The sequence below is a fragment of the Python bivittatus genome, unplaced genomic scaffold (genome assembly GCF_059951505.1).
Source record: "Python bivittatus isolate LINGU-HERP-01145 unplaced genomic scaffold, Pbiv_v1 ctg000980_np1212, whole genome shotgun sequence".
Classification (NCBI taxonomy): domain Eukaryota; kingdom Metazoa; phylum Chordata; class Lepidosauria; order Squamata; family Pythonidae; genus Python; species Python bivittatus.
The window spans coordinates 45,081,269-45,096,827 of record NW_028277125.1 but is presented as its reverse complement, the minus strand read 5'-3'; the positions used below and the strand labels follow the sequence as shown (position 1 = coordinate 45,096,827).

At 39.5% G+C, this 15,559-nt stretch overlaps 1 protein-coding gene across 1 annotated transcript in view; it reads right to left on the bottom strand.

Annotated features, from left to right (window-relative positions):
- Positions 1–736: 736 nt before the first annotated feature.
- The window catches only part of FBXW4 (F-box and WD repeat domain containing 4), a 96,416-nt gene continuing 81,593 nt past the window's right edge, over positions 737–15,559 (bottom strand). Inside the window, exons 7-9 of the mRNA XM_007425943.3 lie at positions 4,127–4,267; positions 3,571–3,712; positions 737–1,393 (exon numbers count right to left, since the gene is read on the bottom strand). Of these exons, the coding sequence (XP_007426005.1) occupies positions 1,277–1,393; positions 3,571–3,712; positions 4,127–4,267 (400 nt within the window). The 3' untranslated portion in view covers positions 737–1,276. The remainder of the gene's footprint in view (positions 1,394–3,570; positions 3,713–4,126; positions 4,268–15,559) is intronic.

The window sequence follows — 15,559 nt, the reverse complement described above, 5'->3', positions numbered from 1 at the left end:
GAGTGCCTGTGCTTCAGACACTTTTTCACTCAATTCTACAAATAGAATACATTTCTATCTTACACAGAATTCGCTGTTTAACAATTTGATAATGGCAATTAGGATAAAAAGTAAGACTTCAACAAAACACAAGTGGAGAACGTTCCTGTTCCTGTTGGCTGTTTTGGCCAGCCAATACCTTTTCCATTCACATATCTCCAAATTGTGTTTCTTATTTTCCTGATACATTATTTTTAATGTTTCTGGAAACCTTTGAATTCTCCGATCATTTCTTATTTGATGATAGTCCTACCTCTGTAGTATCCTATTTAAACTCATATGTATAAGAAGGGGAGTACATAGTTCAGAAATACTGTAAGTCTTTACAGAAAACAAGAAGTATTAGTATTCAGGATATTCCATTTATAAATACAGGTGTTTGGTGAGAGTGATGACAGAGGCCAGTATACTACCCTATGTTTTTGCATCTTCTCTCAGAATTATGCATGACTAGATGTTTTTTTCAAATATTAGGGAAAGAGAAATCATCCATTATCTTTATGACTCTGATAATTTTTCAGGAATATTTATTCTCAGCTTGCCATGTATGTCATAGATAGGCATTTCCCGGCTCATCAATAAAATTCCATTATTTCAGAATTGCCTGACTTGTGGTGAAGTAAATCACGGTACTGAATAAAAGGCATCAAGTCAAATGCACTGCCACTAATCAATTACTTTTTGAAATCAAAGACACTTTTTGTATGCTATTTTAATAATTTATTCAACACACTGGCCTGACAGCATCGATCCAATAAAACAGTTCTTATATGGTGCCAAACAACAATATTTATACTTGATTTAATTTACAGAGAGCCAACTAAGCATTCCATCTTATAGCCCAATATTTATTCATGAAAAAGTTATGGATGTCAGTGAAGCAGAAGTAAAATATTACCACCCTACTTCAGTGTCCAGATATAGTTGCTTCCTCCTCAATTAAATTATCACAATGAAATATATTGAACATGCAACATTCAGAAGCCCAAACTATGCTGGTACCAAAGAATATGCACATCCTAAGACTTACTGAATTATGCCTTTCTCGGAATAAGAAAGGTAACCAAAACCAAAAGCGTACAAAATATTGGGTTGGAAGGATACATTAGATTTTATTGACACCAGAAGGCAGAAATGGGGTCTTCTTTACCACTGGTTGTTTATTGTCTCAAGGATGTTATACTTTCTTTGTGCTCCCTGAGCTGACTATCAAGTCTGAAGTCCAAGCATATCAGTGTCAGGAGGTAGTGAAATCAAGGACATACAGTGCTGATGCCAGGGTCGCATAGAGATGGGTGGTGCTGAAACGTAGACAATATACAGGACTGCTGATAGGCGATGACAAGGAGAAGCTCTGCAAAGCAGTAAGAAATATACTTCTAGATAAGTTATTTTAAAATTTTAATAGTAAGGATCAGTGACAAAATGACAATCATGTAGCATCTTCACAATTCAATTTTGAAAACTTGCATCTATTGCAAATTTGCAAATTTTTTGTAAATTTACATCTATTGCAAAGAAATACTAGAACTGGGCTAAGGCAGCAGACAAAAGGTACTACTATCCATTTCTTGAACAAGATTAGCTCAAAGCAAGAGCAATCATAACTCTAAAGAATATCTTTACTAATATTTCTGGAGCTACACTGGGTAATTATACACTGTTTACAGGTAGCCCTCAACTTAAGACCATTTGTTCAGTGACCATTCAGAGTTACAACAGTTCCAACCATTCCAGCACCCCCACGGTCACGTGATTGCGATCCAGGCACTTGGCAACTGGCTCGCACTTACAACTGGTTGCAGCGCCCTGTGATCATGTGATCACCATTTGCAACCTTCCCTGCCAGCTTCCCCAGAAAGTCAATGGGGAAACCAGCAGGGAAGGTTGCAAGTAACTAGGGTAAGTCTCCCCCACCCATGCACCCTCCTCCAGCCCTTCTGCACTTGTGCCATGCACCCTCCTTGAGCCTTGCTGCATTTCCCTTGCACCCTCATGCATGCCCTTGCACCCTTGCGTGCCATCCACGAGCCTCACTGTGCCTCCCTTGCACCCTTGTGTACCCTCCCTGAGCCTCCCTCATACCCTCACGCACTCTCCCCAAGCTTCCATTTGTGCACAACCCCCCACGCTCTCCCCCAGCCTTGCTGCACCTCCCCACCATTCGTGCACCCTTGCACCCCCTCCCCAAGCCTCACCGCACCTCCCTTACACCCCTGTGCATCATCCCTGAGCCTCACGTCTCCCTTGCACCCTTGCACACACCCACACTCCCTCCCTGAGCCTCGCCACACCTTCCTTGCACCATCACACAGCTTCCCTGAGCCTCCCCACCGCTCGCGCATCCCCACAGACCCTCCCTGAGCCCTCCCTGCCACTTGTGCATCCCCATGCACTGCACCCCACCTCCCTTTCACCCCCACACCCTCCCTGAGCCTTTCTGCACCTCCCTTGTACCCTGATGTGTCTTCCCTGAACCTTACCATGCCTCCCTCACATCCCTGCGCACCCACACACACCCACCCCAAGACTTGCCATGCCTCCCTTGCACTCTTGCACACCCTCCCTGAGCCTCACCATGTCTCCCTCACCCCTGCGCACTCTTCCCGAGCCTCGTAGCACCTCCCTCACACCCTTGTACCCTCCCCCACCCAGCAGCAGCCATCTACCTGCCTGCTGGCTTGATTGCAAGCCACCTGGGACTTCTAACTTCCTGCCAGTTTCCCCACTGACTTGGTTGTGGGAAGCTGGCAGGAAGTTGCCTAATGACTGTGGAATTCAGTTAATGACAGCAATCGGGACCGCAGGGATTGCTATAGCTAAGGGATGCAGTTGCGCCTTACAACCACATCGCTTAGTGACAGAAATTCCAGTTCCAACTGCCATCATAAGTCGAGGACTACCTGTACATTATCCCAATGCCACATACAAAGGTTCATTATTCATGTTAGCAAATGCTTAAACTTGTATCTCCTTTGTCCAAATCTACCATTCTATCCATTATGTTTACAGGTATTCCTCAATTTACGACCATTTGTTTAGTGATCATTCAAAGTTATGATGGCACTGAAAAAAGTGCCTTATGACCAGTCCTCGCACTTATGACCATCGCAGTGTCCCTGCAGTAACGTGATCAAAATTCAGGCACCTGGCAACCGGCATGTATTTACGATGGTTGCAGCATCCTGGGGTCACACGATCGCCGTTTGTGACCTTGCCAGCCAGCTTCTGACCAGCAAAATCAATTGTGAACCATGTGATTCACTTAATGATAGTGTGATTTGCTTAATGGCCATATGATTCACTTAATGACCACGGTAATTTGCTTAGTGATTGCCTCAAAAAATATTGTAAAATCAGGTGCGGTCACATGATGCCTCACTTAATGACTGCACTGCTTAACGATGAATTTTCTGGTCCCTACTGTGGCCGTAAACAGAAGAACAGATTTCCACACTTATTCTCTGTAAGGCAATTTAAGTATTGTTCTCTTTATAATCATCTTTTGGGAACACTGTGATGATGCCTCACCTGCAAGCATCTGGTTTGCCGTTTGTCCCAAAGACGTACCACTCCATAATAAGAAGAGCCACTTGCAATCATATGATTTCCATTGCTTCTAATACAATATAGGGCACTGTCATGTGGTTCTTCCCATTTCTTCACACATTCCCTGGGAGATTGATGGTAGAGAAAATACCATGAGATAATGTAAAAATATTTTTTACTAGATACTATTTGCCAGTTCTTGTGATGAGAGCCAGTTTGTAGTGGCTAAGGCACCAGGCTAGAAAAAGGGAGACAGTGAATTCTAGTCCCACCTTAGGCATAAAGCCAGCTGGGTGACCTTGGCCCAGTCATTCTCTCTCAGCCCTAGGAAGGAGGCAATGGGAAACCACTTCTGAAAATGTTGCCAAGAAAACTACAGGGACTATATTGCCCAGGCAGTTGCTAGGAGTCAATATTGACTCAAAGGTACAAAAAATAAAGTTCTGGTGACTAGTCTGGACTGTTAACAAGTCATCTTGAAAGCTGTTAAATAAGTATTTCTAAAATCTTTTTAAAAGAAGCAAGGTCCCAAACTAACTTTGTGCTTGTTCTTAAATCCCAGTATCGTATGTAGGTATCATATCCACAAGACAGCAAAGTTGAAGGTGTTTCATAGAAAACATCCAAGACTCCAGCTCCTCGGTGGAAGTCTGTTCCAAGACAGGTAATCAGCTGCCCACTGAGGAGAGAAACAAACAAAAAATTAAACTCCAGTGTTTACTAGCTATACATCACATATATTAAGCTAGGGTTTTATCTTCACATAGATTTTCAGTGACAATAAACAAGTGGAATAAAATGCTAAAGGACCAAATAAATGCAGATTAGTTTGATCCCAGTAAAAAAATATCAATCACTAGTTGTACAAAAGCATATCAGGATAAACAAACATTAGCCACTTTCTGTTTAAAATTATAAAAGCCATTACTCAGTTCTGCTTCTATCACTAGTCAAGCTTTACGTATCCTTTGTGAAGAGCAAGCATAAGAAATATTTATATTAGCTAAGCTGATTTATTAAATTTAGAAGATACAGTAGATAGAGAATCAAGGGACAGTATTATTGATTGTAACTGATAGTCCACAAATGTGAGAAGTACAGTTCTTTCTTTTGGGTATTTATATTACGTTCTGAGTTCTCTGCTGCCACATCTATCCATGACAACATGCTGCCTCTGTAGCAGGGAGGACAATTATCCAGTGAATAGCATGCTGTGCAGCAGAGTCAGAAAATAATCTTTACCAAGGATAGTACAGCTTTCAACAAATAAGGGCTCATTTAAAAAACCTCCCTGGTAGATTGAAGGAACATTTACCTGCTATATGAAATATAGCATATGCTGGAGACATCTAGATTCTCCAAGACTTATAGCTATGTTTGTCCTTGTGTTAGTAGTCCTAAGGACAAGGTATAAATGCAAGCAACCATCCCCTTTTATCTACCAATATCAACACAACAAGGAGAAACCCAATCACTGTAATTCCATATTATGGCTGGAAGTATGATCTGTAAATTAAGAATTTAAAACTAAAAAGCAACTTTCTAATGAAGCCCATGGGCAGCAGTGGTGGAATCCATCCTATAGCTCAGCAGAATTGTTTTGCTTATTCCAATATGCACCACACATAGAAACAAGTTTACATTATATAAAACAGAAACATAGCAAGTATTTGAAAAAATGCATGTGTGACGGAGCCACAGTTAACTATGGTTCCCCTTGCTCAACACGTACATGGTGACAAAAAATGAGTCAAATAACATGTAAAAATTCTTGGTTTCTTGTTCTCTCCCTGACTTAGCAACAGACAAGATGATGCTTCTCCTTGGAAACAGTTCTTAGATGCATTACAATTTTTAGAAAGCTTATCTCATAATATCAAATATCAACTATAGAGAAGTCTATTTTCTCCAAAATTTTCTCCTCCCCATGCACTTTTTTTAATACATACACTCTGCTCAAGGATAGATACAGTATATAGCCTCTTTACTCTAAATATGCTATATCCTCAGGAAGTTCTTTTCTTCAGCCTACTTCTTACATGTAATATTGTCAACAGAAATGACAGTATTTGCTTTTTTTTCCTTCCCAATACCATGAACTGAACATTCCTAAGGAAACTATGCAGACCCTTACAGTGCTCAAATTTTAAAGGATCTAAGCAAGCTTCTCTTTCATATAATCCTGCATGACTATTGTTTTTAGAATGGTTGCAGGAAATAATGCAACTAAAATTGGAAGGGAACAAAGACACAGATTGCATTAATTCCCTTCCATTTTCCTCCCACTATATATAATTGAAAAAGAGCATTGAGCATTCCTAGTAATTCACTCAAAGGCTACTTTTCCACAAATAACCGATTTCACAGCCACTGCTCAGGATGCAGAATTTTCTAGAGCTTTTCCCCACACAGTACAGGTAGTCCTCGAGTTACGATGACAATTGGGACCAGGATTGCCACTGCTAAGCAGTGTAGTCGTATGCAAGTTGGCCACATGCGAGTTGGGGGGAGGCGGTGCTGCAGTACAGCATGAGTGCAGGGGAGTCCAGGGAAGGAGGGTGGGGAGTGTGGGGGGGGGCACAGGGAGGCCCAGGAAAGGCGGATTGGTGGGTGCAAGTGCAGGAAGGCCCAGGGAAGGAGGACACTGGTGGGTGCATGTGTGCAAGCTCAGGGAGGCTCAGGGAAGGAGGGCGCTGGTGGGTATGTGCAAATGAACAAGGGAAGGAGGGCACGGTACATGTGAGTGAAGAAGGACCGGGGGGAGAGACTTACTCGAGCAACTTGCAACCTTCCCTGGCAGCTTCCCCATTGACTTTGCTTGTGGAAAGCCAGTAGGAAAGGTCGCAAATGGCAATCATGTGACCAAGGGACGCTGCAATCAGTCTAAGTGCGAGCTGGTTGCCAAGCACCCAAATTTTGTTCACGTGATCACAAGGGAGTTGCAATGGCCAGAATTTTGAGGACCAGTCGTAAGTCCCTTTGCTCAGCACCATCATAACTTTGAATGGTCACTGAACGAATGGTTGTAACTCGAAGACTGTGTAATTAAGAGAAGCACAGTGTTAGTTGCAGAACTTGAAGATTTATTTAAAATGTTCAATTTTTATATTATTGTTGGTCACACAGTCAGCCAGTTTAGACTGGATTTGGCATTTTTATCCATCTATCGAGTCCTTCCCAAGGACCTGAGATTGATCGACTGATTGATTATTTATTTATACATCACATTTATATAGCCACCCGTTTCACACAAAGCGACTCTGGGCAGTGTGAGATAGGCAGATGTTGTTTGATGATGTTAAAGGTACCATCGCAGGATGTAAGCTGTTCCAAGTAAAGCTGCCTTTTGTAATTGACTGATGGTGATTTTGTTGGTGTTGTTGTTGTTGTTGTTGTTGTTGTTATTATTATTATTATTTTAAACTGGAAAGATCATAAATAGGCTACATATTAGGATTTATGTGCCCAGGCAGAAATCAAGAATGCAACATTATAAAAAGATGGGTAAACTAAAAGGGTATGCAAAACAAAAGAAGTCAAGGAACAAGGGATTTTGAATAAAGACAGCTGAGCAGTCCCCTTAAAAGGTCTGTCTGGCACAGGGTTCTCTGATTAATTAATACATGTTCCTAATTGAGAACCAACATGTCCCATCTGTCCTCTCCCCACCCCCCCAAATCTCCTTTACAAGAGAAAGCCAGGCTGCCACAATTCTCACTAACATTCAGACAACAGCATCCAATGAAGCTCATTCAGCCACTAAAGGCCCACATGTTCCCAGCCCTTCTCCTCCTCCCTAACAGTCTAATAAGAATTGGACACAAAGCACTGAACGCCTGCTTTTCAGACTAGTGCACTGGCTCTCGCTTCATGGGACAATACAGCCTCCACTCCCTAAAGCAACTACTCCCCCCCTAGTTATTTTGTTACTTTCTGCTCCTTGATCCCATATCAGTCTTTCTGGGGCACCCGAGCCAGAGGCCTAATTCCATCTGTAATCTGGGCTAAAGCTCCATGGGGGTGGGGAGGATAAAGACCACACAATAGGTGAAATAGAGTCCCAGGAGATGTTCAAACAAGTAAACACCGTTGTGTCAGAGGAGCAAAATTGCTGAGAAAGCAGATTAGCACCAGCAGCACTGGTATCCCCCAGATCAGAAGGTGAGCCCTACCCGTTCACCAGAGCCAACACGCTTCTGTGATCACAGCACCGACAGCATGCTGGGACCAGTCCATCTCCCCGAGTCACTCTCCAAAGAGCAGATTACAGAAAATAACAATTTCTTTGTGGCTGTGTAATTCCCTCCGTGACCGTGACTGTGGGCCACTCCATTGGACCTCAATGCCAGGGCCTTAGCAACCATTTAGCAAGACCAGTCGGCCCTAGCAATGCTCCCCCCAAAGCAAACCTCTTGGACAAGCTTTAACATCAAGTATAAGAATTAATCCTCATCTCTCTCCCACAACTCCCAAAACCTGAATCCAGGGGTGCTGTGTTATTACTTTGTATTTCTCAAGGCAGGAATCGCTGGACAAACTCTTAAAATATTAACTCTTAGAGGGGAGAAGTATAGCCAGTTTGCTTTATAAACCTATAACAGGAAGTAAAGACATCTATAGTGCAAAAAAGAAGTGAGTAGAACTCCCATCATCTTAGAAAAAAAGGGACTTGAAGAAGAAAGAAGTTTACAAACAGGTTGGAAACTGCAAAACTGAAGCTTGATAAGAACCAGAGGTACCATGTGTAGTAATAGTGCCAGGTATACATACACACAGAGCCATCTATGTTAGTGCTGCCTGGATTCCTTTCTCTGCCTACTTCTAGGAATGCTGAGCCTTGGTTCCCTTTACTCCCTCAAAATGGGAAACAACTGGTAGGGGTGCCTCTTTATCTACTGGACAAAAGCATCTTGATGAACTGAGGATGTTTTCCTGTCTGCTTAAATTGACCCAAGTGGAATGATCTGATCAGAAATGTGATAGTGAGTTATCAGATATGTTCCCCAGATTCCAGCTGCAAAACCTGGAAAAAATTCAATTTGTTAAAAAAAAAAAAAAGTCCAAAATGTTACATACATGGTTGCTCATAAAGCATACAGATGCCTCTGTGTCTAGTATGAGGAACATATGGCCCTCTATATGTTGGATCCCTAATCCTTAGTCAATTGATCTTTAGCCAATTGCATCTATGGTCAGGGATGATGAGAACTGTGGTTCTCCATCTCAGGAGGGCAGCAGGATCTCTTTTGCATACTTTAATGCTACTCTTTAACTCCAGCTGGCACTATTCCTCAGTCAGATTATCCTTAAAGTATGTCATATTTTACTGCCTTGAGTATTCAACAGAATAGACAGATGAAAGAGAAAAATAAAATAAAATTTTTATTTTAAGCCACCAAGAAGGCTTAAAAGCAAGCACTGGTATGACAGAAGCTTCACAAATGCAGGAATGTAGGCTGCTGCTATAAATTGTTCCATACAGGGTCCTGATTTTGAATTTCTGCTTTGCCTGGTTTATTCTAATATGAAAGAATTACAGTTAAATGCTTTCAACATTTAGGATGAATACCACTATCATCACAATTTCCGATATTAAACTGACTAACATCAGAAGGCAAGATACAGAGGATTCATAATACTATGAATAGCTAATTCATAATACCTATAATAGATAGGTAACTACCTTTCTCATTCACAGAATGTTAGCAGAGTTTCAGATTTTATCCTCCATTAATAACCTCCCATTTTTATTGTTTATTCTTTTTTCCTCCAAAAAAAAAAGAAGAGAAGAAGAAGGGGAAAACAGAAAACAGCATCTTTAATAACCCTATGACTGACAGTATTAGAATGCCTCTCATCCTCACACAAGACAGGTAGATGCTGACTGAGGTACATCTAACACGATAGTGGCCATGCCAATAAAATCTCCAGCGGGGGGCAGGAGGGAGGCATTTCAGTCTGGAAGCACTTATAACACTGGTATGTTCTACATCTCCATTTATAAGGTTCTATTATTGTGAGGTCTACACTATAACTGAGTCCACAGGAGCTTGCCACAATCGCTTTATTCTGACATGAGATCTTTAGCACTTACAAGTGCTCATTTTCTCTTGTGTCTCAGACTTGGCTCCTCTATCAGCACCTCACCTATGTTCCAGGATGGAAAAGAATAAAATTGAAAGGTGCTGGCAGATGGAAACAGTTCAACTTTTCTGCTAAGAGTTAACCCTGAGACCTCTCATTTATGTATAAAATTATTCAGAAGAAGTAGCTATAATATCTGCAATAATAAATACAACAATCTCTGCAGTAACAGGATTATTGTATCATAAACTTTTATAAGATGGAGCCCATTTCATCAAATATACATAAAATGTACTAAGGCTATCCACAAATGGGCAGAGATAAAATAAGCAGAACAAAATCGTAGTTATATACAATATAGCTACAGAAAAAATAAAACAGGGATGTGCTGCAGATCTATACAAGGTAGGATTCAGCCCCAGGAGATGTCTTTGCAAAATGAAGTCTGCAAAGAAGGGGGAATTAGAGAGCAACAGAACTGGAGAAGTCATTGCTCTGGATATTGTGGGATAGATGAAAGAGAGAAAGCAGTTTGCCATTTCTTTCATCTAATAACTCTTCTTCAAAGTATTATTTTTGGGCACTTGCTCATTTGTCTTTTGAGCTATTATGGTGTTCTGTGGCAAAAGCAAGCCTTGGGAATAAGAGCCAGTTGACAAACTGATTTAACCACTCAAATAAGTACTTATAACAGTGCCCATGTGGGTAGGCTATTCATGTGAAGTGTTATGGTTACATAAATGCTGGTTATAGTAATTGTTACACTGGCTCAAGCACTGGTACAATCACCCCCTTCAGTTCCACAGATCACAGAGAGGTGAATCATAATCCCAATTCATCCTAAATTAGTCGAACATCACCTGACTAGTTTATGGAAGAGAAAGTTAAATCCACACTTAAAGTATTTTTCCTGTTCATAAATACTACAGAAATATCTGAATTCCTACCAACAATGTCTCTTTTCAGTTGATAAGAAGCTCTTGTATCTATCACTACCACCCAAGTTCCTTTCAAGTAGCACAGTTATCATCTTAACTAAGTCAAATGTTGCCTGCTCAATAGCTGGAGTGTTGAATACACAGTCATCTGGAGGAGGAATCCATTTCTTCTACTTTGTATTCTTCTTGAAATGGTGCTTAAACAACAAATCTCACTAACTGAAAAAATCAAATATATTAATAAGCCAGAACAGAATCAAATGAGTTGGTAGAGGCTTTGTTACTGTGTTTCTTATCTTTGTTGTTGAATGTACTTCATTTTATAAAGGTGAGCTCTAGCCAGAGAATCATAGTCTTATAATATTTAACAGTCATTCACACACACACACACACACACACACACACACACATATTTTCACAGGTAAAAATCTATTTTAGTATTCCGTTACTTTTAAATTTTGCTAATCCAGACAGACCACAGTAGTTGGCTGGGTAGAATAGCAATGGGGTTATTTTTCTCCCCCCTATCACGAGATGCATACACACCTTGTACAGTTTTTATTTATTCATTCTTGAGGAACAAATGAATATTACAATTTTTCAGACATGAGAGAATATCCTCTTCTCTCTTCCAAGCTTTTGGAGGATCACCTGCATTTTCTCCCTTTCCCTCCTTTTGATTGGAAAACAGTAATAGCTTCTTTGCACAAATAAAAGTAATTTTTTCTATTCTTTATTCTCATTATTAGCATGTATTAACCAAATGAAATGAGTTTGATTCAAATCCTCTATTAAAATATATATACCCAAGAATAGTAATTTTGAAATAAACAAATCAATATAATCAAATAATGTCTTTTTGAAATCTCTTTTCTAAGATTTCAAAAACTAAAAGTAAGTTTTGAAACAAAAACCTCCTGTCTTATATGAACACTAGGACAGCATCAGCTTTCCTGCAATTATTTCTCATTCAAATCTCCTAAAGGATAAGGCACTAGACTAAGAATTCCACTAAGCTGATTCTGTATGGTCATACACAAGAATCACATCTTAAACATCTTCCCTCATGTAATCATATAGTTCATTTATATGCAGTAAACTAAAGAAAGAATGTAGGGTTTTTTTTTTAATACATACTAATTTTTGTAATTCTAATTGGACATTTACTTTTTTTACAAATGATTTCTGTTCTTTCACTGAAGGAAGAAAAATTGCAAGTGTAGTTAAAGAGAGATGAAACCATTTAGTTGAAGTACTTGAAATATAGCAAACACTGTATTTTCACCATCAAATACAATAGTGAACAGGAGCCAGGATCTATCATGTTCCAGGAGCAACACAGAAGTTTAGTATCAATGACACTTCCCAGAATACCCCCAATGCCATTAAATATATAACACTTTATATATTGAATATATAATGTTGTGCCATTCTTTAAAACTGTATCTCTCTCTTGGCACATGTCAATGTTGGGAAAAAGTCTTTTTTTGTTTGCTTTTGTTTGCAATGCATAGTTCTAATAAAACTTATGGCTGTGCAACACATTTGCGAGAAACAATAAATCAGAAAGGAAAGCAATCTACTCCTTTGATGAACTCATAGCTAAGAGTTTATTAATAAATAATCTACAAGTATTCCGAGATTGTTTATAAAAGAATAAGTATGAAAAGCACTCTGGGGCACAACAATAACTGGTTTTCTACAGCAGGCTCCCCTCTGAAAAAAGTTAACTCTAGACAGCACCTAATTTATAATGCTCCCTTTTGCCAGCTGGAGGCATACATGCCTTTAGTTTAGCTAGGATAGTAACGAAAGCTGCACTGGTGGAGATGGAGAAAGCTTTTGCCCTCTTTTCTTCTGGTGACTCTGAATTAGCCCACACACACTTTAAAGGATCCAATAAAGAGATACAATTTCTTTACCTTTCCTGGCTCTGGGACCCTGGACGTTTTTGTTGTCCTGGTTGTCGTAAGGTTAAGTTCAGAGGATAAACTGACATGCTAGCGATGGGAAAAAGCCAGTTTCCTCAAATAAAGCCACAACGATGCAAAAGAGACCCCTCTGGGGCTTTTATTTGGGAAAACAAACAGAAACGGCACCAAGTCCTTCTGCTTTACGGGCCAATTTAACTATCAAACCAATTCTCTCCCTCCCAGAGGCAAAGAGGGGAGAGAGACACGGCAATATGACAATGGCAAGAAACATTCAGGAGAAAAAGGACAAAGCAAGCTGTCTGTCTCCTTGCCTTTCTTGCCCAGGGTCCTTTTTTTAAGCACACGTGTGTTCTTGTAAAAACGATTAGATTGCAATTTGTATAACACGGTGACCCCCAAATTCAGACGTTTAACCCCTTTTCTCTGCAAAGAATGTCAAGAATGTCTTGAAGGTGGGGGAAATTCTCTCAAATGGGGAGAGTGTAGTATGGAGAATTGGTAGAGAGTTGTGTGATAATAAGCCACTGTATAGCTTCTTTCTGAACAGACAGCACTTTGGAGGTCTCCTTCAGCAGAAGAAAGAAAGAAAGAAAGAAAGAAAGAAAGAAAGAAAGAAAGAAAGAAAGAAAGAAAGAAAGAAAGAAAGAAAGAAAGAAAGAAAGAAAGAAAGAAAGAAAGAAAGAAAGAAAGAAAGAAAGAAAGAAGGTTCAAACAAAGCAATCTGTTTAAAGGATCCAGCTGAAACCAGGAGAAAGTACTGTTCCCATACCGTATTTAGATGCTCTTATTCTTTATGGCTTCTGCTTATTCTCTTGCCATCTAGAGGAAAAGCAAAAATGCCTTATAACCATGAATCTGCTAAGAACCAAAGAACTTCCTCTCATATATGCTGGAAGATAATGTATTTAGGGTGTCACAGAGATGCCCTGTAAGCAAGTGAAGGTTAGTTAAAAAAAAAAAAAAAGAGTGGGGAAGGTCAAAAGTCATTAATTGAAGGAAAACTCAAGGGTGTGCTAGTTCTTTATTTGTAGAAAAAGAATTCTCCATGCTACAAAGAGCAGCTAAGAAAAGGAAAGTTCAAGTCTACCCAGGACACATTAAAGCTGTGGTGGTAATACATGTTCACTTGGAAACGCGTTTCACTGAAATCAATGAAATTCCATATAAGGATGATTGGGACTGAGGTACAAATGACACTGATGGAAAAGCAGCATGGATTGATGAAGAGTCCTATTCTGTACATATATCTATCCACATACAGTACACATTCTACAGCATTTTTGGGACAAAATTTGACCAAGAATTTCAGTATGACTGGGGGAAAAAACTCTAGATCAAGAATCAAACAGCCAAAAGGCAACTTTAAGCACAGTTCCAGTTTTCAGGAAAAGGGCTCCAACACCTTATACAGTTCTAAATTCCCTCTGCTGACTTCTCTTTTCCTGTCACCCTTTCCCAGGTGGTCCTTCTATTACCCTTATGTCCACAAATGTGCCTAAATGTTTCTTAGAAAATAGCTGAATTCTGCAAGTAGAATAAAACTAGAAAAAGAGACATTTATGAAAATTGTGTTTTATTTTATGATTAAAATGATCTGTCAATAAATGAAAGAAGTTGGCCCACAGTATCAACCAATGATGTCTACCCCTATGTATCAGATGATCAGAGCCTGACTCTGTCAAGAAAAAAAAATATTTGAAATATGTAAGACAAACCAGCCTCCAGATACATGAGGAGAAAACACTGAATGATTCCTTATTTGGATTTAGGAAGCTATCAAAATCTTGTCTAAATTCTATTCATGATTTCTTAACCAGTAATTTGAACATTGGTGTAAACAAAGCAGATTCTTCACTATTTTTAGTGGAAAAAATTAATGAACAGAATATTTTATTTCAACCTTAACCATTTCATATGGATCTTGACATAGGACATATTTCAGTCAATTAAATTCTATCTTACCTTAAGCTTATCATGAAAAATTCACTCACTCTAGTTTACTTTGCTTGGAGGCAATTTTGGAATCTGTGTACAGTTTTTATAGCGGGGCACCAAAATACACTTGGTACCCAAGATCTCTGTGAAAACTTGAAACCAGCCATGTATAGATTTATCTGAAAGTCACTGGTCAGTATGATTAGCTGACCACTTTACTTATGAATTTAAAATGTGGAATTTAAAAATAGTATGTTCTTTGAAAAGATCTCTCAGGGCAGGTGACATTGCTATGATCCTCCTGGACAGTTCTTGTTAAATACTCAAAAGGTATGTATTGAACAAATCATCCAGTTGGCATGATACAGAGGCAAAGAGAGAAAAAAGGCATGAAAAGCTGTGAATGGGCTTATGCAATTTTTTTTGCAGAGAGCTCTGTAAACTGTGTTTATTATTTTACTGTTTACAACCCAGACAATAAAATAGTATACGAAAAACAAAACCAATACAAACCATAATTATCACATTTTCAATCAAAAGATTTACGGGGCAAGGAAAAGAATCTTGCAACCCTTTTGGAAAGAGGTGATGAAAGTATGTTTCCTCATCTCTTCTGACAGGAGGTTCCACAAAAGCCTTGCTCCAAGCAACTTCTGTTCAAACCTGATGCAACAAGATTTATCTCAATTGGCATGCAGGATCATAAGGAGAGACAGAGTCCATGAACCTTAAGGATTGCAGGACATGCAAAGTTTAGAAGTTAATTTCCCACAGTAAAATTGAATCATCTGAATAACCAATGCAACTGACTATGTAGATATCAGAAGGCATGCTGCACCATTCTGCATCATTTAAAGCTTCAGAGTCATCTTCAAGGAAAGATCATTTAGTGTGCCCTGCAATTCTCAATTCTGAAAAGCAGTGACATAGATCACTGTAGCAAAGACTATAGTCTATAAAGAGATATAGAATGGGATGTGTAGAAGTAGGGGAAAGAAATCCTTTGTATTGTATTAGCTGACAAAACAAGAAGGTATTTTTTCAACCTGATTCTCAAGAAACAGTGGTATTACACTTATC